At 45.7% G+C, this 23,545-nt stretch overlaps 1 protein-coding gene across 2 annotated transcripts in view; it reads left to right on the top strand.

Moving 5' to 3' along the window:
• The window catches only part of MTHFR (methylenetetrahydrofolate reductase), an 83,504-nt gene that overhangs the window by 33,415 nt on the left and 26,544 nt on the right, over nucleotides 1-23,545 (top strand). For both annotated transcript variants that reach the window (XM_073603171.1, XM_073603172.1), the window contains exon 3: nucleotides 4,806-5,044. In XM_073603171.1, the coding sequence (XP_073459272.1) occupies nucleotides 4,806-5,044 (239 nt within the window). The remainder of the gene's footprint in view (nucleotides 1-4,805; nucleotides 5,045-23,545) is intronic.

Genomic DNA, 23,545 nt, shown 5'->3' with positions numbered 1-23,545 from the left:
TAGAAAAAAAAAAGAGAGAGAGAGAGAGAGAAGTATGCAGACCCTCTTAAATTTTTCACTCTTTGTTATATTGCAGCCATTTGCTAAAATCATTTAAGTTCATTTTTTTCCCTCATTAATGTACACACAGCACCCCATATTGACAGAAGAACACAGAGTTGTTGACATTTTTGCAGATTTATTAAAAAAGAACAACTGAAATATATGGTCCTAAGTATTCAGACCCTTTGCTCAGTATTTAGTAGAAGCACCCTTTTGATCTAATACAACCATGAGTCTTTTTGGGAAAGATGCAACAAGTTTTTCTCACCTGGATTTGGGGATCCTCTGCCATTCCTCCTTGCAGATCCTCTCCAGTTCTGTCAGATTGGATGGTAAACGTTGGTGGACAGCCATTTTTAGGTCTCTCCAGAGATGCTCAATTGGGTTTAAGTCAGGGCTCTGGCTGGGCCATTCAAGAACAGTAACAAATTTGTTGTGAAGCCACACCTTTGCTATTTTAGCTGTGTGCTTAGGGTCATTGTCTTGTTGGAAGGTAAACCTTCGGCCCAGTCTGAGATCCTGAGCACTCTGGAGAAGGTTTTCGTCCAGGATATCCCTGTACTTGGCCGCATTCATCTTTCCGTTGATTGCAACTAGTCGTCCTGTCCCTGCAGCTGACAAACACCCCCACAGCATGATGCCGCCACCACCATGCTTCACTGTTGGGACTGTATTGGACAGGCGATGAGTAGTTCCTGGTTTTCTCCACACATACCACTTAGAATTAAGGCCAAAAAGTTCTATCTTGGTCTCATCAGACCAGAAAATCTTATTTCTCACCATCTTGGAGTCCTTAAGGTGTATTTTTAGCAAACTCCATGCGGACTTTCATGTGTCTTGCACTGAGGAGAGGCTTCCGTCGGGCGACTCTGCCATAAAGCCCTGACTAGTAGAGGGCTGCAGTGATCATTGACTTTCTACAACTTTCTCCCGACTGCATCTCTGGAGCTCAGCCACAGTGATCTTTGGGTTCTTCTTTACCTCTCTAGTCAAGGCTCTTCTCCCCTGATAGCTCAATTTGGCCAGACGGCCAGCTCTAGGAAGGGTTCTGGTCATCCCAAACGTCTTCCATTTAAGGATTATGGAGGCCACTGTGCTCTTAGGAACCTTAAGTGCAGCAGAATTTTTTTGTAACCTTGGCCAGATCTGTGCCTTGCCACAACTCTGTCTCTGAGCTCTTCAGGCAGTTCCTTTGACCTCATTTACAGACAAGTGTGTGGCTTTCCTAATCAAGTCCAATCAATATAATCAAACACAGCTGGACTCAAATGAAGTTGTAGAACCATCTCAAGGATGATCAGAAGAAATGGACAGCACCTGAGTTAAATATATGAGTGTAACAGCAAAGGGTCTGAATACTTAGGACCATGTGATATTTCAGTTTTTCTTTTTTTTTAATAAATCTGCAAAAATGTCAACAATTCTGTGTTTTTCTGTCAATATGGGGTGCTGCGTGTACATTAATGAGGAAAAAATGAACTTGATTGATTTTAGCAAATGGCTGCAATACAACAAAGAGTGAAAAATTTAAGGGGGTCTGAATACTTTCTGTCCCCACTGTGTGTATAGATAGATAGATAGATATCGCGCACAGTATCTCACGAAAGTAAGTACACCCCTCACATTTTTGTAAATATTTTATTATTTTTTTTCATGTTACAACACTGAAGAAATGACACTTTGCTACAATGTAAAGTAGTGAGTGTACAGCTTGTATAACAGTGTAAATTAGCTGTCCCTTCAAAATAACTCAACACACAGCCATTTATGTCTAAACCGCTGGCAACAAAACTGTGTACACTCCTGAATGAAAATGTCCAAATTGGGCCCAAGGTGTCAATTATTTGTGTGGCCACCATTATTTTCCAGCACTGCCTTAACCCTCTTGGGCATGGAGTTCACCAGAGCTTCACAGGTTGCCACTGGAGTCCTCCTTCCACTCCTCCATGACGACATCACAGAGCTGGTGGATATTAGAAACCTTGTGCTCCTCCACCTTCTGTTTGAGGATGCCCCACAGTTGCTCAATAGGGTTTAGGTCTGGATACATGCTTGGCCAGTCCATCACCTTTACCCTCTGCTTCTTTAGCAAGGCAGTGATAGTCTTGGTGTGTTTGAGGTCGTTATCCTGTTGGAATACTGCCCTGCGGCCCAGTCTCCGAAGGGAGGGGATCATGCTCTGCTTCAGTATGTCACAGTACATGTTGGCATTTATAGTTCCCTTAATAAACTGTAGGTCCCCAGTGTCTGCAGCACTCGTGCAGCCCCCAGACCATGACACTCCCACCACCATGCTTTGTACTCCACACACGCTTGACATCATCTGAACCAAATACATGTATCTTGGTCTCATCAGACGACAGGACATGGTTCCAGTTATCCATGTCCTTAGTCTGCTTGTCTTCAGCAAACTGTGGGCTTTCTTGTGTATCATCTTTAGAAGAGGCTTCCTTCTGGGACAACAGCCATGCAGACCAATTTGATGCAGTGTGCGGCGTATAGTCTGAGCACTGACAGGCTGACCCCACCCCCTCAACCTCTGCAGCAATGCTGGCAGCACTCATATGTCTACATACATTTCCCAAAAACAACCTCTGGATATGACGCTGAGCACGTGCACTCAACTTCTTTGGTCGACCATAGAGAGGCCTGTAATAAGTGGAACCTGTCCTGTTAAACCGCTGTATGGTCTTGGCCACTGTGCTGCAGCTCAGTTTCAGGGTCTTGGCAATCTTCTTATAGCCTAGGCCATCTTTATGTAGAGCAACAATTCTTTTTTTCAGATTCTCAAAGTTCTTTGCCATGAGGTGCCATGTTAAACTTCCAGTGACCAGTATGAGAGTGGTAACAAATTTAACCGATCTGTTCCCCATTCATGCCTGAGACCTTGTAACACTAACGAGTCACATGACACCGGGGAGGGAAAATGGCTAATTGGGCCCAATTTAGAAATTTTCACTTTGGGGTGTACTCACTTTTGTTGCCAGCGGTTTAGACATTAATGGCTGTGCTTTGAGTTATTTTGAGGGGACAGCAAATTTACACTGTTATACAAGCTGTACACTCACTACTTTACATTGTAGCAAAGTGTCATTTCTATAGTGTTGTCACATGAAATGATAGAATAAAATATTTACAAAAATGTGAGGGGTGTACTCACTTTTGTGAGATACTGTGTGTGTAATAATAATAATAAAAAAATATATATCAATTTTTTTTCTTGTGTAACAAACACTTTAACCTTTTAAAATGAGGATAAAAGTCTAACTGTAGAGCTGACAATGCAATGCGTCAAAGTAAAAATTTAAGAGGAAGGAAAATAAGAAACAAGTAAAAGCCTGAGAGCCGGCCCGTCCAGAATCCCATCCAGCCGTTGAACCAGTGCAGACCTCAGGTGTTCGGGACCTGAAGATAAGAGAACCATATCCTTTCCCTGGCTGTGATGTTGCAAAGTATTTTGCGAGCATTTCAAATCGGCTCCCCGTATGCATTCGCCAGCGACATTGTGAGATCTCATCCCGGTTTTGTCAGTCCTTCAGAAACCATCCATTGGACCTATCTGGGATATCCTTCCTTTTTTTTTTTTTTTTTTTTTTTTTTACCTTCATGCCTTTCTATGTATTGCTCCAGAACAATCTAGTACTATTTCTTTCCACTGGCTGGACATAGTACATGCTGCTCGAGTCTTTCTATCCACTGCAGTTTCTTTTAGGCAGCCAGATTCCATTTTTATCATTTTTGAGGGTTCCGTTAGGGGACACCATTTTCTCATTCCACTATTTCCAGCTGAGTTGGGCAGCTCATCATTCATTCAAAAAAGTGTCTTAATGTACACACATCAATTCATTTGTTTGTTTTTGAAATGTAAAGTCCAAACAATGCAGTATTAGAATCTCCATGATCATGAGTGATATCCAGTGCAAATGTTCTCTCAGGCTTACAAGGTCGCCTTAGTGCATGCAGCCCACATTGGTTGATGTATGGCACAAACAGTTGTTTTCCAATGGAAAGACCCACCAGTGAAAGGTGAAGTAAAAATGCTTTATTTATCAGACGTTGTTGACTCTTTGCCAAATAAGGCTTAATGGTCTCTGCGACCATGGAAGAAAACCCGTTGAACTACTAAGGGATCCTAAACCCAGAACCGCATACTACTGTGAGGAGAGCGTGTGAACACTGTTTGGTGGGTTTTCTTTCTTATTGGACGACTCTTGCCATAAGGCAAAGAGAGTCAACAACGTCTGATGAGTAGGATTTTTTTACTTCACCTTTCACTGGTGGGTCTTTCCATTGGAAAACAACTGTTAGTGCATGCAGCCCACATTGCCTTTGTGCCATACATTAGCCAATCTTGTAAGCCTGAGAGAACTTTTGCACTAAATATTATTTATGATCACGGAGATTTTAACTTCATTGTTTGGACTTCACATCAATTCATTTGTTTTTTTGAAATGTATGTAAATTAAGACACTCCTTCTTCCCCTTTTTTTTTTTTTTTTTTTTTTTTTTTTTTTTTATACTTGCTACTTTATTGTCTATCACTTTCACACTGAGTATTCTCTCTAGTGGATCATATATCACATGTTACATATTAAAAACCTGAATACAGGTTTAAAATGTTAGAAGAGGTCAACTTAAACCTTTTAAGAGTTATCATGTGTCCTTCTAGCCTCCAGAAGAATCCATAAATGTAGCAGGTCAATGATAAACTGAATGTAAAACTTTCTAGTGTATTTAGCTAAATATTTCCTCCTGTTTTGCAGGTTTGATCGAATGGGCTCTGGTGGACCCCTCTTTATCGATGTGACCTGGCACCCTGCAGGGGACCCTGGCTCTGATAAGGACACCTCTTCCATGATGATTGCAAGCACGGCTGTCAAATTTTGTGGCCTTGAGACAGTTTTGCACATGACCTGTTGTCAACAAACCAAGGAGGAGATAACAAGGCACCTACAGAAGGCCAAACATCATGGATTGAAGAATATTATGGCTCTTCGAGGGGGTGAGATGATGTGACTGGCAGTAATGAAAGATGATTTTAGTAGATGCACACGATAATGGTTGTAGTTCTTGGTGGTTAAATAAAATAAATACATTTCTTTTTCATACATCATGGGACACAAGAGTCGGGCTAATATTCATTACCTACTGGGTTATACTCCATCTCCAGGTAAATGGACACAGTAGACCAAAGGTCTTCAGACAGAAAGTGTTCCCCTATATAACCCCTCCCACACAGGAAGCAATTCAGTTTTTTTTACCAGTGTCTGCAAGGTGTATGGCATGGTTTGTTTGAGCTCTCTGAGCGCCAGGTCTCTAGTCCCACAAACGGTTCTTAAATGAATCAAGGGTTTGACCGATTGGATCCATTTGACATAGGCTTTGTATGCTTAGATAAATGGTACCTGAGCCTTGCAAAGAAGACTCGAGGTTCTGCAAGGTTTTGCCTGCAATGCAGCCTCCGGGTGCTGGACCCTGCAAAGTGGTATCCTGGACACCACAGCGCTAAGGCATTCCTGCAGGGTACTGTACAGGTCCAAGGGAGTGGACCCCAAACATGAAAAGGGTACCCAGTCCTTGAAGGTCCTCAAGTGACAGGAACCCGCCGTGATGGGTGAAGTTTGGGCTCTTAGTTTCTAAGCTGCCCTGCGCCAGGACAGGTAAGTGAAAACCCTTTACTTGTTATTGTGGGTTGTCCCAGTGATTGTAACAATCAGTCAAGCTAGCTAGAGGCTGCACACCTGTGTGCAGTGAACATATGGGGGGGGGTTTGGGCTAGCTGTGGGTGTTTGCAAAGTGTACCTTTGCTTGTGTCTGGCTGTTTCTTACCTGTATGAAGGCGCACGACAGTTCTCCATTTTGCCTTGGTTCACCATGGCATGTGTGCATTCGCAAGAGTGCCACTGTGCTGAGCAGTTATTTGTTGGCCATGGCGTATGTGCATACGCAAAAGCGCAGCTGGACTTAGCCAATGTTTTTTTTGGTGGCCTTGGCGCTCTCGGCTTCACCGCACATGTGCAGTAGCCTTTATCTGGGCGCACGAGGATTCGTGTCATACGTGAATACAGCCATGCCTGTTCGCCGGGACCACGTGCGTGCACACGCACAGAACATTCCAGAACGCACACCTAGCTTATTTAAGCTGTGTAGGCCAAGCATGCGGTGCTTCTAGAAGGCAGCTGTGGGACACAGAGCAGGCTCTGAACAGACACTTGCAGCGGTTCATTTTTCCTTACCCAGGTTCATGTGAGTCACCAAGTGTTGCTTGGCAGGCTAAAGGTGCTTGGCAGGATTGTTACATAGGGGCTTGGCGAGCACTATTAAGGGGTCTCCCTTCTGAGGTGTTTTTAATACTACACCCAAGTACTCTTTTTGTAGCTGGTAAATGTCTTCAGAAAAGAGGAGCGGGATCAACACTACAGGGAAGGGCACACCTAATTCCTCCAGTAGTTCCTGATGAACCTAGTCGTATCCTTAGTGTTGTTTCCCCTGAAAGACCAGGGGCTGCTGTGCCTATAGTCAACGCTGCTGCTTCACCCTTTATCACCAAGGATGTCCTCTGCCCTAGCTGGGTTCAAGCACATGATTGCCTCCATCCCGCAGGGTGGCAGGAAGCATGATAGATCCCCCTCCCCGGAGTCACCTAGTCTGGAGCAGGGATGGGGAAGGGCTTAAAGCTCAGGGCTCTGTGGAGGGCCCGGCAGATGAGTCTGGTTCCGAGCAATCAGGACAAGAAGATATCTGGTTGATGTCTGCCTCTCAGTCACAGAGGCTTTTGATCCTCACTCTGAACGAAATGGTTTGTTCTGCCTTTAAGTTGCCTCTTGCAGAGGTGACTGAGCCCCTCTGGTCCTCTTTGGGATCCCTGAGGCCTCTTCAGGCCGCACAGGCTTTCCCTCTACACCCCCTGTTGGAACAGGTGGTGTATGCTGATTGGGAACATCCTGACAGGATTTTTGTTCCTAAACAGGTTTTCCCTTTTATATCCCATGGATGAAAAGTTCATTAAAAAATGGAGCATGCCCGCAGTACATGCAGCAGTCTCTTCCTTAAACAAGAACTTAACTTGTCCAGTAGATAACTCACAGGGTTTGAAAGACCCTGTTGACAAGAAATTGGAGTCATTATTAAAGGCTTCCTTTTTTTTTGGCCAGTTCAGCTATTCAGCCAGCTGTTGCAGCAATTGGTATCAGCCAGTCCGTAAAGGATCATGTCAAAGGGCCTGATAGGCTTAACCAGGAGGATGATCTGCCTGAAAGTAAGATATTTCTCGAGCGCTGTCTTGCTATTGACGCCTTAAAGGATTCAATACAGGTTTCTCGTTTGGCTCTCTCGTCTGTACATATGCGCAGACTCTTGTGGCTTAAGAACTGGTCAGTGGAGCTTCCTTGTAAAAAGTTATTAGCAGGTTTATTTTTTCATGGGGAATGTTTATTTGGTGATCATTTGGACAAATATATCCAAAAGATTTCTGGAGGGATGAGTTCTCTACTTCCTGTGAAGAAAAGCACCAGACGTCCCTCGTTTAAAACCTCAGGGACTGCTTCCTCCAATGTCTCAGTGTCAAGGCGGTTCTGCCGCCAACAAGACGCTAGGGCCAGAGGCAAGCCGCAGGGCCAGGAGAAGCCCTGGATCCAAAATTCTTCTAAACACAGCACCAAGCCCTCCTTGTGAGGGGACGCTCCCCACTCCATTGAGTAGGGGGAAGGCTGCTGCACTTTGCGGACATTTGGAGAACAATAATTCAGGACGAGTGGGTCACCTCAATTATATCTCGCGGTTACAAGCTGGAGTTGCGGGGGGTTCCCCCTCAGAGGTTTTTAAGAACCAGCATTCTCTCGGATCCTCCAAAAAGAAACCTTTATTGCTTCAGGCACTACATCATCTAGTGCATCAAGGAGTGATTGTAGAGGTTCTGGTATCCGAAAGGGGCACAGGGTTTTACTCAAACCTGTTTACGGTGCAGAAACCAAACGGGTATACAAGGCCCATTTTGGACCTAAGATACCCGAACAAGTATCTACTGATACGGTCCTTTCGGATGGCATCTGTCTGCTCAGTAGTAGCCTCACTCCAGAGGGGAAACTTTCTTGCCTCTGATATAAAAGATGCGTATTTACACATACTTATTTTTCATCCCCATCGAAGGTTCCTACGTTTTGCAGTAGAGGAACGTCATTTTCAGTTTGTGGCTCTACCCTTCTGGCTTACTACAGCTCCCTGGGTATTCACAAAGGTCCTAGCACCAGTACTGGGTCTTTTAAGGACCTTAAGGGATCCTAGTGCTCGGGTATCTGGACGACCTCCTGCTCAGAGATCACTCACTACAGGCTCTAGGCTGGATCATAAATGCTGAAAAGTCAGCCTTAAAACCAGCTCAAAGTCTAAAATATTTAGGTCTGATCCTAGAATACGGTTCAAGCTAGAGTATTCTTGCCACCTGTAAGGATCTGTGCCCTGAAGGTTCAGGTGCATCAGATAAGGGGCACCAGACAACCCTCCATTCAGCTCTGTATGAGTCTTCTAGGGAGGATGGTATCTTCCTTCGAGGTAGTGCCCTATGACCAGTTCCATTTTAGGCAATTACATCAAGACATCTTGTTGGCCTGGATTATCCAATTTGCTTATCTCCTCAGGTATGCTTAAGCCTAAACTGGTGGTTGCAGGATCAGAAACTGCGAAAGGGAAAATTCTCCCGGTAACTTGGAGAATACTGACTATAGATGCCAGTTTCTCAGGCTAGGGAGCAACCCTAGAAGGGCTCACAGCTCAGGGGAAATGGTCAGGGACAGAACAGATCCTGCCCATCAACAACCTAGAATTACGGGCAGTACTTCTGGCATAAGGCACATCAATCAATCTATTGTTTGGACAAGGATGAATTAATTGCTCAGAAATTTCCTCATTTTCTAATTCCAAAGTGTTTCTTTGTGAATCTAATTTATATTTTAAACATTCTTTCTGTACATGGTCACATTTCTTACAATGTAAGCAAGTAACATTTCCTTTCTGCTCTGAAACTTTGGTTCTGCCTGAGATGTGTATCTCACCATATCTGGGTGGACGGTGGAGCTTCAAAACTGCCCTATCAGGGTTTAGTCCGACAATGCCACTACAGTGGCCTATATGAACCACCAAGGCGGTACCAGGAGTCGTTCAGCTCTGAAGGAGGTGAACCACATACTAGCCTGGGCAAGGGACATGTGCCGATTTATATTGGCAGTCCATATCCCGGGAGTAGAGAGCTGGAAGGCAGATATCTCAGCTGCCAGCAGATCTGCCCGGGGGAATGGTCCCTACACCCAGGGGTGTTCTAGGAAATTTGCCAGCGTTGGGGATGGCCAGAGGTTGACCTATTGGCATCCAGTTTCAACAAGCTACAGCAATTTTGTGTCCCGAACAAGGGATCCTCTGGCAATCGGAACAGATGCTCTGATAGTTCCATGGAGCCAGTACTCCCTGGTTTATGCTTTCCCTCCGATCCCTCTCCTTCCACATTTGTTGCGCAGGATTCGTAAAGAGGGGGTTCCAGTCATTCTGGTGGCACCAGCCTGGCCCAAAAGGCCCTGGTTCCCGGAGATTGCGTGACTGACTGAAATATTCTTTGAACACAATTGTTCTAAAACTAGGTTCGATCTGTATTCGGCTATTCTAGATTATATATATATATATATATATATATATATATATATATATATATATATATATATATATATATATATATATAGACGGGCCATGGACGCCTCCACGTCACCCCAGACTACTGTCTCAATATTTTATATATTTCACCCCAATTTACAGTCTCTAAATTTGAAGGCATGGCTGTTGAAGCCAGGGTGCTAAAGGACCGTGGCATCTCAGGACCAGTATTGTCTACTCTAGTGAATGCTGTCACTAGGAAAATTTATCATAAGGTCTGGAAGACTTATATTGCTTGGTGTGAAGCCAGAAAATGGCATCCTTGGAAATACGTGATTGGAAGAATTCTCTCTTTTCTAGTGTCAGCTGTGAAAATCAAATTGGCTTTGAGTACAGAGGTCAAGTTTCAGCCCTATCAGTATTCTTCCAAAGGCCTTTAGCCTCCCATTCACTGATCCATACCTTCATGCAGGGGGTAACTCGCTTGCTTCCCCCATTAGGTCACCTATGTGTCCTTGGGACTTGAACTTGGTGTTGTCTGTGTTACAGAAGCAACCATTTGAACCTATCAAGGACATTCCATTAGACTTGCTTTAACGCAAGCTAGCCTTCATGATGGCCATCACCTCGGCTAGAAGGGTGTCGGAGTTGGGGGCCCTTTCGTGCAGGGAGCAGTACTTGATCATACCATATCTGTTCCATCCTCTTTGTCAAAAGTGGTGTCAGCCTTTCATTTAAATCAGGACATTATTTTGGTTTCTTTTTTCTCAGCCTCGCTCGGCGGAAGAGAGATGACTGCACTCGTCGGACGTTGTCCGGGCAGTCAAGGTTTATTTGTCTGTCTGCAGAGATCCGAGGATCAGACTCCTTCTTTTTTTGTTTTACCAAAAGGACCCAAGAAGAGGCAGGCTAACTGCAGTGAAATTGCATGGTGATTTTCTTCAACCCTTCTCATTAGAAGATGCTCCTCTCGAGGTGTTAACTTCCGTGTACAGCCGGGATGTCTGTGAGATGGTTGCAGTTCCATCTTTGTTAAATTTTTATATCACTTTTGCTTAGAGCTGCACAATTCTGGCTAAAATGAGAATCACGATTTTTTTGCTTAGAAGATAGACCACGATTCTCTCAGCATAACATCATCTTTCACATTAAAACAAAAACAATTGGGCTAACTTTACTGTTTCATTTTTTTTTTTTTTTTTTATTCATTGAAGTGTATTTTTTCCCAAAAAAATTGCATTTGAAAGACCGCTGGGCAAATACAGTGTGACATAAAATATTGCAGCAATTGCCATTTCTTTTCTCGGACATCACGGGACACAGAGCCACAGTAATTACTGATGGGTTATAGGGTATTACTAGGTATTGGACACTGGTCACACCCTAATCAGGAAGTTCAACCCCCTATATAACCCCTCCCCTTCCAGGGATACCTCAGTTTTTACACCAGTGTCTTAGGTGTTGGACGTGTAAAGATGTCCTGTGCTGAAGCTCCAAAAGGAATATTCTAAGATCCTATACTGGGGCAAGCCAGGCGACCGGATCCATTCAAAGTGTCTTTTCATGGCCGAATTGGATGGTACCCGGGCCTCGTGTCCGAAGAAACGAGGTTTTACCTGTAACGCTTCTCTTTTTAGAGAGCTGGACCCGCGGATCAGAAAATGGCTTTAAACTTCCTAATTTCTGGCGAGGTGCTTTACAGGCCCAGAACTGAAGGATCCCCCTACTGATGGGGGCCCCAGTCTCTGACGGTTTTTCCACAAACGGAGCCCACCGTGAGAGGCGAAGGCTGGGTCTGTGTAAACTGAACCCTGCGGCCTGGATAAGGTAAGAGGAGATTCCACAGAATTTTAATTCTAGTGGCTTTTCTCCTTTAAGGTGAATGCATGCTGTGCCTATTGTGACCACCGGGGGCTGCCAAGAGCACTAACCTTTTCATGTTTGATCTGTCTCAGCATCCGCTGCATTAGCTCTTCCTCCAGCTCCAAAGGTAGATGGTGGGGGGTTTTCTCTGCTGGGATGGTCCCCCCAGGCTAGGGAAAGGCTCAGGTATGCTGTAAGGCGGGTGAGACCGCACTGTCGCTGCCGCCGCCGCCACCGAAGCCGCATTGCGATGCAGGGCCCATCACTGCCGGCCTCCTCCTTATTCCCCCAACCCCAGCCTCCCTTCAGGCTTGTCAGAAAGGGTCGGCTCGTGCGGGAAGCGCTCGTTTTTCAAAAACGAGGGGGGGGGAGGGGGGGCGGGGCGTCAGCACAGCGTCAGCGTGCCCAGACGCCCACAGTGCCAGAAAGCATGGCCATTTAAAGCACACTGTACAGGTGCTCTGAGCTTTGGAGAGACACAGAGCTGACAGTCGCATGTAAGGTGGGACACAGGCATTCCCCTAGGCTGCATTTACTAAAGAACACCGGACTGGGCATTTGGTAGCAAGGCTTTTAGCCAGACTACATCGCTCAGCAGTCAGTGTTCGCTTTTGATACCTCACACCTTGTTGCTTTGCACTATGGGTAGAAGAGGTTCAAGCACCCCAAGAACCAGAGGCACTAGGGGGTCTCGTTCAGGTTCTGAGGACCCCCTGTCTGCTACACCATCCCCTCCTGAGGGACCAGGGGCAGCTGGACAGGGAGAGCCATTGGGGTTAGGGGCTACATCTGCTGCCGGCACTTCAGCCCCTGTGTATATTACACAAGAAGTTTTTTCCTCAACCATTTCTGGATTAGAGAAAAAGCTAATGGCCGCGATTACATCTTCACGCAGTGAAAGAAAACGCACAAGGCCTTCCTCTGCTTCCCAAGACCCTCAGTCAGAGGAGCTCTGGGATAAAGGAGATGAATCCCTTTAAGAGGATCGGGATGGGACAGATGATTCCTCTTCGGAGGATTCAGGTGGAGAGCGACCCTCTGCGACTTCCCAAGAGGAGAAAGTCTTAGTGCAGATCCTCACTGGTTTGGTCCGCTCCACATTTAAGTTGTCCCTACCTGAAACTACTACAGAAACCTCTTCTGCTTTGGGGTCACTGAAACCTTTCCAAGCAGCACATGCTTTTCCTGTTCATAATTTACTTGAAAAGCTGCTTTATTCTGAGTGGGATCACCCAGATAAGCGATTTCTTCCGCCGAAAAAGTTTTCTACACTTTATCCTATGGAAGAAAAGTTTATTAAGAGGTGGGGAATACCGGCCATTGATGCGGCCATTTCCTCTGTAAATAGTAATCTGACTTGTCCTGTAGACAACGCTCAGATGCTCAAAGATCCTGTGGATAAAAAGATGGACTTCCTATTGAAAGATGTGTTCTCTTTAGCAGGATCAGTGGCCCAACCTGCAATAGCAGCGATTGGAGTCTGTCAATACTTAAGAGACCATGTTAAACAGGTCATCAAAGTATTACCTGAACAGCAGGCCCAGGGGTTTGCTAACCTTCCTGCGGCTTTATGTTATGCTGTTGATGCCATTAGAGATTCTATCGTGCAAACCTCTCGCCTCTTGCTTGGGTTGGTGCATATACGTAGAATCTTATGGTTGAAAAACTGGTCAGCCGAAGCACCATGTAAGAAGCTACTGGCTGGGTTTCCCTTCCGTGGTGAAAGGTTGTTTGGAGAGGACTTGGATAATTATATCAAGATGATCTCCTGTGGGAAAAGCACTCTCTTACCTGATAAGAAGAAGAGTAAGTGTCCCTCTTTTAAACGGACTCTTTCCCCAGCGCCAGGGGCATCAGCCTCCAGGCAGTCACGAGGGTCTCCTCCGTATGGGGCAAGAAACAAGAGTCAACCCCAGGGACACAAGAAATCCTGGGGGAAAAGGTCTTCTAAGCAAGACACTAAGACCTCTTCATGAAGGGGCGCCCCGCTTGCTCGAGTGGGGGGAAAGACTGCTGCAGCTCTCAGGGCCCTGGCAGAAGGACTTCCAGGACAGATGGGTGATCTCCACGGTAACCTTAGGGTACAGACTGGAGTTCCAAGAATGTCCCTCTCCTCGTTTCCTCAGATCAGGTGTTCCCAGAAAGCCAGAAGAGAAGCAGTCGCTCCTTCTAGCGATAAAGCGACTTTTGTCGCAAGAGGTCATTGTGGGGGTTCCCACAAAGGATCAAGGATTGAGACTTTGTTCCAATCTTTCTATGGTCCGAAAACCAAATGGGGACGACAGACCCATTTTGGATTTGAGAGATCTGAAACGATTCCCAAGGATGCAGTCCTTTCGTTTGGAATCAATTCAGACAGTAATCTCCGTCCTGCAGGGAGGAGAATTTCTGATATCAATAGGCATCAGAGATGCAGGCCTATATGTGCCCAGTTTTCCTGCTTAACTGAAGTGTCTGCAGGTAAAGATCACTGCTCTAAGGGAGCTGATTCTGACAGTCAGGGCCAAGAAGGGTCTTTCTGTCCGCCTTTGTATAAGGCTGCAGGGGAAGATGGTGGCTTCATTCGAAGCAGTTCCCTATGCGCAGTTCCAAGCAGAACTGTTGTAACACAGTATTCTGTTGACCTGGAACAGGAAGGTGCAGGCATTAAACTTTCCAATGCACCTATCGCATGCGATGCGTCAGAGCCTCAGTTGATGGCTCATACCCGAAAACCTACAGAAGGGGAAATCCTTCCTACCGGTTGCCTGGGATCCTCTTGCAGGCAGGACGGATGCGTTGGTGATTTCGTGGCATCGGCTCTCACCGATTTATGCATTCCCTCCCATTCTGCTACTGCCACGGCTCCTTCGCAGACTCAGGCAAGAAGGGAAGTCGGCACTTCTGGTGGCCCCCGTTTGGTCCAGAAGAACCTGATAAGCAGAAATAGCAGGGATGATGGTAGGTTCCCGGTGGACCCTACCGATACACCCAGACCTGTTAGCTCAAGGTCCGGTGTTCCAGCCTGCCTCACAAATGCTAGATTTGACGGGTGGGCTATTGAATCCCATGTTCTGAAAAATCGTGGGCTTTCAGGTCCTGTCATATCTACCTTGATCAAGGCAAGGAAGCCAGCTTCCAGAATGATTTATCATAGTGTCTGGAAAGCTTATGTATCCTGGTGTGAATCCAGGGGTTGGCATCCCAGGAAATATGTCATAGGTAGAATTCTGCATTTTCTACAATTAGGATTAGAGATGAAGCTGGCCTTGAGTACCATCAAGGGCCAGGTGTCGGCCTTATCAGTGTTGTTTCAACGGCCACTTGCTTCGCATTCTCTGATCCGAAACTTTATACAGGGGGTGATGCGTCTTAATCCTCCGGTTAAGGCGCCCCTAAACCCCTGGGACTTGAACTTGGTTCTATCGGTGTTACAAAAACAACCTTTTGAACCAATACGTCAGATTCCTTTGGTCTTACTGACGAGGAAACTAATTTTCCTGGTAGCTATCTCTTCTGCTAGAAGAGTATCAGAAATAGCAGCTCTTCCCTGTAAAGAGCCTTACTTGATTATACACAAGGATAGAGTGGTACTGCGCCCTCATCCTAGTTTTTTTTACCGAAGGTGGTTTCAGATTTTCATCTAAACCAAGACATTGTGCTACCTTCCTTTTTTCCAGAACCTTGTTCTTCGGAAGAAAGGTCATTACATTCTTTGGATGTAGTAAGAGCAGTCAAGACCTATCTGGAGGCAACTGCTCAGATTCGCAAGACGGATGTCTTGTTCGTGCTGCCGGAGGGTCCCAATAGAGGACAGGCAGCGTCAAGAGCGACCATTTCTAAATGGATTCGACAGTTGATTATTCAAGCTTACGGTTTGAAACGGAAGGTTCCCCCGTTTCAGATCAAGGCACATTCCACAAGGGCTATTGGTGCTTCTTGGGCAGTGCATCACCGGGCCTCTATGGCTCAGATCTGCAAGGCCGCAACCTGGTCTTCAGTTCATACATTCACCAGATTCTATCAGGTGGATGTGAGAAGGCATGAGGATATCGCCTTTGGGCGTAGTGTGCTGCAGACAGCGGTACAAGGTCCTCAGGTCTGATAGCACCCTACTTGGTTGTGATTCCCCCCCCCTCAGTTGGCATTGCTTTGGGACATCCCATCAGTAATTACTGTGGCTCTGTGTCCCGTGATGTCCGAGAAAAGAAAATAGGATTTTTTATTACAGCTTACCTGTAAAATCCTTTTCTTTCGACGGACATCACGGGACACAGAGGTCCCGCCCCTCTTCTAATACACCTATACTGCTTTGCTACAAAACTGAGGTATCCCTGGAAGGGGAGGGGTTATATAGGGGGTTGAACTTCCTGATTAGGGTGTGACCAGTGTCCAATACCTAGTGATACCCTATAACCCATCAGTAATTACTGTGGCTCTGTGTCCCGTGATGTCCGTCGAAAGAAAAGGATTTTACAGGTAAGCTGTAATAAAAAATCCTATTTTTATTCCCTAGGGTCTCTGCTAAAATATTTATAATGTTTGTGGGTTCCAAGTAATTTTCTAGCAAAAAATACTGATTTTAACTTAAGAAAGAAGTGTCAGAAAAAGATTTTGACTTTAAGTGGTTAAACTTTCTGCATTTACAGGTTGTTGAAGACTTGGCAGACTGCCCAGATTATTTATTTACACAGAAGTTTAATCCCTTTGAACTAAGAAGGAAGCTTTGTTACAGTGTTTCAAGTTATAAACTTGGCAGACTGCCCAGATGCTTTCTTTTGACAGCTGAGTGAGTGGATAATCTCTGCACTTGTTTATATGAAAGAATCCTCAAACTCAGCAGGAGAGATTGTCCGAGAGGGTGAATCAACAGATTGTGCAGCTCTACTTTTGCTACAGTATTCTGTCTAAAAAGTAAAGCTGATCTTCCTGTAGCCTTCACCTTTCTTGTGTAAAAAATATTATTTTCTTTGTTGTTTCTCTTCCATGTGATGCCATTGCTGACAGCATGAATTGAAAAGGGGTTTTATTTAAGTAACGTCCTTTTATAATCACCTGTCTGCTGGACACATGTTTAATGAATCAGACTCGCCTGTATTTAAATTCTTGTTAGGATTTTGTTGTCTAAAATGTAGCTTTGCCCCTAAGACTTTCATTGGGGTGTAATCATTTTTGCAACATGTTCTTGAATTAATTTGTTAGGAAAAATACCGTATTGGCATATAACACACACTTTTTTCCCCCCATAAAACAGAGGGTAAAAGGTGCCTGCGTGTTATACACCGATACTATGTTTTACCAACAGGGGGCAGGGATCAGGCGGTCCGCCCCAGGAGCCACCCATTGAGCCGTCCCGCCTCAGCTGGCCCTGGGACAGCGCTGCCTGCATAGTCTAAAGTTTATTTTAAAAAATCACCTGCCCGCCCCTTCTCATACACCGCTCCTCCTGTGTCAGTGTCATTATGAAACAAAGCCTGTAAATATCTCAATAGCTCAGTTTTTTCTGGCTGCTCGCCTCCGAGCTTTAGCTTGGAGGAGGAGAGCGGTCACATGACCATCTATGTAACGTCAGAGCAGTCATGTGACCAGGTCAGTGGGAAAAAAATGGAGCTGTTGAAGTATATGTAAGCTTCATTTTACAATATACATGTAAAGGCACGTCTACAGGCCATTAGGCTGAGCAGTGATAGTGCTATTTTTTTTTTTTTTGCTGAACTACAGCTCAGCAGTGAATGCATATTGTGAGTACCTCTGCATTTTGTGCTTAGGACTATGTCTTTCCAAAAGAAAGGTGGGAGGAATACAGCAGGGAGGAGCCCAAGAGCGCCGCTGTCAGGGTCTGAGGATCCTAGTCATGCTTCTACAGTACTATCCTCCCTGAAAGGCCAGGTGCAACTGTCCAGTCTGAGCCATTGAGGCTATCAGGCATAGTGGCTACATCTAACATTTCAGCCTCTGCATACGTCACCAAGGACGATTTGGCTTCAGCATTAGCTGGGTTGGAGGGAAAAATAGCCAACATGATCGCGTCTGTCTCCTAGTCTGGGAAAAAATGCGAAAGGTCCCCTTCTCCTCCTGACCTTCCAGTTTTGGAACAGGAATGGGCAGATGACATTGAGGTGCCTTTGGGTGACCGGGAAGAGGGGCAGATGACTCCTCTTCTGAGGGCTCAATCTCAGAGGAGCCCTTCTCAACCTCGCAATCCCAACAACTGCTGGTCCAATCCCTTACGGAATTGGTCCGTTCGGCATATAAATTGCCCCCAGCGGAGGCTGAGGCCCCCTTTTCTTCTTTGGGTTCTTTGAGGCCTTCACAGGGCCCACATGCTTTCCCTTTACACCCACTACTGGAACAACTAGTATATGCAGACTGGGATCACCCAGATACACATTTTATCCCTCTTGGTAGATTTTCTTTTCTTTATCCAAAGGAAAAATTCACTAAAAAGTGGAGTTTGCTTGCAGTGGATGCTGCTATTTCCTCTGTAAATAGGAGTCTAATTTGTCCAGTAGACAATGTGCAGGAATTCAAAGATCTAGCCGACAAGAAGCTGGTATCTTTGCCGTAGCAGCGATAGGGGTGTGTCATTCCTTAAAAGACCACTCAAGCAAGTCCTTACTCAAGGGGAAGCAGCCCGCGATTTAGCGGAGCTGCAAAGGGCCTTATGTTTTGAGGTGGACGCCTTTAAAGATTCTATTTAACAGGTGTCACACATTGCCCTCTTATTTGTGCATATGCGCAGAATTCTCTGGTTGAAGCGTTGGTCAGCTGAGTTGCCGTGCAAAAAGCTATTGGCGAGTGTTCCTTTTCATAGGGAACGGTTGTTCCGGTGATGACTTGGATAAGTATATCCAAGCAATTTCAGGTGGTAAGAGTGCTCTTTTACCGGTTAAAAGGAGTAGTAAGCGTCCTTCATTTAAACGTTGTTCTTTCCCCAGCACCAGGTGCAGCCTCCAGGCAGTTTTGACGGCCTCCGCTGTCAGGTGGGGGAAGGCTTCTGCAGTTTTCAGGAGCTTGGCGGGAAGAGATCCAGGACAGATGGGTTATCTCCACAGTATATCTAGGCTACAAGCTAGAGTTTCGGGAGTTTTCACCATTTCGGTTTCTAAGATCGAATGTTCCCAGAGACCCGTTTAAAAAGAAGTTCTTTGTTCTAAGCACTGGACTGGTTGACATCACAAGTTGTGATTACAGAAATTCCAACAGAGGAGCAGGGTATGGGGTTTTATTCAAATCTCTTCACGGTGCAAAAACCAAATGGAGATGTCAGACCCATTCTAGATCTCAAGGATCTAAATCGATTCCTAACCATCCGCTCTTTTCGCATGGAGTCAATCCGGTCAGTTGCGTCCTCTGAGAGGTAGAGGATTTCAAGCATCAATAGACATCAAAGATGCATATCTGCATGTGCCAATCTACCCCGCTCACCAGAAATTTCTGTGGATTGAGGTAGAACAGCATAATTTTCAGTTCGTGGCCTTGCCCTTCGGGTTAGTCACCGCCCCTTGGGTGTTCAGAAAGATTTTGGCCCTGGTATTAGCAAGATTAAGGTTCCAGGGTATATCAGTAATGGCATACCTAGACTACCGGCAGCTTAACCCTTTCATGACTAAGCCTATTTTTGAAATTTGGTGTTTACAAGTTAAAATCCGTATTTTTTGCTAGAAAATTACTTAGAGTTCCCAAACATTATATATATTTTTTTAGCAGAGAATCTAGAGAATAAAATGGCGATTGTTGCAATATTTTTTATCACACGGTATTTGTGCAGCGGTGTTTTAAACGCAAATTTTTGGAAAAGGGACACTTTCATGAATTTTAAAAAATCCAAACAGTAAAGTTACCCCAATTTTTTTGTATAATGTGAAAGATGATGTTACGCCGAGTAAATAGATACCAAACATGTCACCCTTTATAATTGCACGCACTCGTGGAATGGCGACAAACTACGGTACCTATGAATTTCCATAGGCGACGCTTTAAAATTTTTTTTACGGTTACCAGGTTTGAGCTACAGAGGAGGTCTAGTGCTAGAATCATTGCTCTCGCTCTGACGATCGCGGCGATACCTCATGTGTGGTTTGAACACCGTTTACATATGCGGGCGCGACTTCCGTATGCGTTTTCTTCGCTGCGCGAGCTCGCGGGGACAGGGGCACTTTAAAAAAAATTTTTATTTATTTATTTTTTTACTTTAAAATTGTGTTTTAAAAAAAATTTTTTTTTTTTTTTTTTTTTACTTTTATTGCTGTCACAAGGAATGTAAACATCCCTTGTGACAGTAATAGGTGGTGACAGGTACTCTTTATGGAGGGATGGGGGGTCTAAAAGACCCCCCATCCCTCCTTTACACTTCAAAGTATTCAGATCGCCGAAAACGGCGATTCTGAATACTGTGTACTTTTTTAAATTCGGCGCCATTGGCAGCCGAGTAAACGGGAAGTGACGTCATGACGTCGCTTCCGCGTTTACAACAAGAAGGCTGGAACGAAGCTGCTCACAGCTTCGTTCCAGCCCGCCCCCAGCCGCCGAAGATGCACGATTCGACACCGGGCCTCCCGATCGCACGGGAGGCCCGGTAACAGCGGCGGGAGGGGGGGGGGATGTCCCCTCCCGCTCCTCCGGTATAACAACCGAGCGGCTTTTAGCCGCATCGGTTGTTATACACGGGTAGCCGATCGCCCGCTGGAAACAACGGTACCGGGATGATGCCTGCAGCTGCGGGCATCATCCCGGTATAACCCCGGAAAGCCGAGTACGCATATGTGCGTACGGTCGGCGGGAAGGGGTTATAGATCAGTCAGTCATGCGGCTAGACTGTAGTGTGTCCAGCACGGTCAGGTATTTGGAGAACCTGGGTTGGATTCTCAACCTAGAGAAGTCAGCCTTATGGCCAGTAAGGTGGCTAGAATACCTGGATCTGGTCATAGACACAGTCCAAGAAAAAGTTTTTGCCTCAGGCAAAGATCAGGGCTATAAGAGATCTGGTCCGTGTGGTCAAGAGAAAGAAGGGTCCCCTCCATTCGCTTTTGCACAAGGTTGCTGGGGAAAATGGTAGCTTTGTTCAAAGCTATTTCCTATGCCCAGTTTCATTCAAGACTGTTACAAAACAGTATTCTGTCTGCTTGGAACAAAAGGGTCCAAGCTTTGGACTACCCAATGTATCTGTCCCCAAAAGTTCGCCAGAGTCTTAATTGGTGGTTGATAACCAGAAATTTGCAGAAGGGGAAATCCTTCATGCCGATAGCCTGGAAGGTAGTAACAACGGACTGGAGGAGGCCACTGTCCAGGGGAAGTGGTCAGAGACCGAAAAAGCCTTGCCCATCAACATTCTAGAGATTTGAGCAGTGCGTCTGGCTCTAATATCATGGACTTTCAGGTTGCAGGGTTGTCCTGTCAGGATACAATCCGACAATGCCACAGCTGTGGCTTGCATCAACCACCAAGGGGGTACCAGGAGTCAGGCCCAAAGGGGGGTGGACCATTTTCTGACATGGGCAGAGAAGCATGTGCCTTTTCTGTCAGCAATCTTCATTCCGGGGGAGGAGAATTGGCAGGTGGACTTCTTGAGCCGCCAACAGTTGTCCCCGTTGGAATAGTCCCTGCATCCCAAGGTTTTTTCAGCCATGTGCCAAAGATGGGGTACTCCGGACATAGATCTATTGGCATCCAGGTTCAACAATAAGTTGGACAGCTTTGTGTCAAGGACAAGGGATCCACTCGCATTTGGGACAGATGCACTATTGACCCCTTTGGGATCAGTTTTCACTGATTTATGCATTCCTCCCAGTTCAGCGCCTACCGTGGCTTTTACGCAGGATCAAGGAGGAAGGGAAGCCGGTGATACTGGTAGCCCCAGCGTGGCCCAGAAGAGCCTGGTATGCTGGGATCATAAGGTTGGCAGTAGGGAAACCGTGGACTCTTGCATTCCACCCAGACTTGCTTTCGCAAGGACCGGTGTAACATCATGCCTTATAATCGCTGAATTTAACGGTTTGGCTATTAAAGCCCACATTTTAAAGGATCGGAGGCTCTCAGGCTCAGTGGTAAGTACCCTGATTAATGCAAGAAAACCGGCTTCTAGGGCCATTTATTATAGGATCTGGAGGTCCCATGTTTCCTGGTGTGAAGTCAAAAGATGGCATCCTCGAAAATGTGTTTTATAGGGAGAATTCTTGCCTTTCTCCAATTGGTAGTAGAAATGACGCTAGCCTTGAGTACCATCAAGGGTTAGATCTCAGCCTTGGCAGTATTTTTTCAAAGACCGCTTGCTTCATTCTTTGACTTGGGCCTTTATACAAGGGGTAACTCGTATAACTCTGCCAGTTAGGCAGCCATTGTGCCCATGGGATTTGAATCTAGTTTTATCGGTCTTGCAAAGACAACCCTTTGAGCCTTTGCGCCATGTTCCCTTGATCCTTTTGACAAGGAAGTTGGTTTTCTTGGTTGCAGTAACTTCGGCAGGGAGAGTGTCCAGAATTGGCAGCTTTTTCCTGTAAAGAGCTATACTTCCTCGCCCAACATTTTTGCCCAAGGTAGTGTCAAGTTTTCACTTGAACCAAGATGTCTCCCTGCCTTCATTTTTCCCAGAACCTCGCTCTGCGGAAGAAACATTGTTGCATTCTCTCGATGTGGTGAGAGCTGTCAGGAACTATCTAAGGGTGACAGCTCAGATAAGGAACACTGATGCTTTATTTGTGCTGCCAGATGGGCCCAGAAAAGGGCAGGCTGTGTCAAAATTGACTATTTCCCAGTGGATTTGTCAGGTTATAGTTCAGGCTTATGGATTGAAATGGAGGGTTCCAACTTTTCAAATTAGAAAGCACGCTCTACCAGGGGAGTAAGTGCTTCATGGGCAGTGCATCACCAGGCCTCTATGGCTCAGCTTTGCAAGGCCGCGACTTGGTCGTTAGTACATACATTTACTAAATTTTACCAGAGGATGCCGCTTTTGGGAACAGTGTACTGCAGGCAGCAGCGTAAGTCCTTGCGTCTGATGGCGGCCTGCTTTGATATGTCTCCCTCCCCTCAAGGGCATTGCTTTGGGACACCCCACATAGTAATTACTATGGCTGCTCTGTGTCCCGTGATGTACGATAAAGAAAATAGGATTTTTAATACAGCTTACCTGTAAAATCCTTTTCTTGGAGTACATCACGGGACACAGAGGTCCCTCCCCTCTTGCTGGAATAAACATTGCTTTGCTACAAAACTGAGGTACTTCCTGTATGGGAGTGGTTATATAGAGGGGGACTTCCTGTCTTTGGGTGTGCCAGTGTCCATTCACCTATAGGTGGCGTTTAACCCACATAGTAATTACTATGGCTGCTCTGTGTCCCGTGATGTACTCCAAGAAAAGGATTTTACAGGTAAGCTGTATTAAAAATTCTATTTTTTTAGTTAAGTATAACCTCCTTTTTATTTTATCTGCTCTGTGCAACGATTCTGTGCAGAGCAGTGATTTACTTTCTGGCTCTGTCCACTCCTTCCTCTGAGTGCCCCCTAGCAAGATTGCGATTTATGCTATGGGGGCATCCATGCAGGCTCCCTTCCAAGATGGACTGTATGCATCCATGGACACACAGAGCTGGCAAACCATCGCCCGCCCACAGGAGTTTGACAGCAGCAGGGGCCTAAGGCTGCCCCTACCCTCAGTTTCTTCTGTGAGACCAGGGAGACGGGAGAGCAGTGCTGCAGCCAGGACAGTGCTCGATTGGTGACAGGTTTCAGTGAAGTGTTTAGGGATTTGGGCGGGGGGGGGGGGGGGGGCTAGAACAAGTACTGGGTGTTTTTGTTTAACTTAATGCAGAGAAGGCATTAAGGTACAAAAACATTTTGAGTTTTAGAACCACTTTAAGTAGAAGTCCTACTTGACTAAGGAATTCAGTTTATTTATTTATTTTTTTTTAATGGGTGTTTTGACATGCTGAGTCGTATAGTTCCCCTGGAGCTGATAGTACACTAGTACCCAAACAAAATCATTGAATCTATTGAATTGGCTTCATTGTTGTAATTGTATAGA

This window comes from Aquarana catesbeiana, linkage group LG10 (genome assembly GCF_042186555.1).
Source record: "Aquarana catesbeiana isolate 2022-GZ linkage group LG10, ASM4218655v1, whole genome shotgun sequence".
NCBI classification, from domain to species: Eukaryota; Metazoa; Chordata; class Amphibia; order Anura; family Ranidae; genus Aquarana; species Aquarana catesbeiana.
Note: the sequence above shows the minus strand (reverse complement) of the source record. Positions and strands in the feature narration are given on the sequence as shown.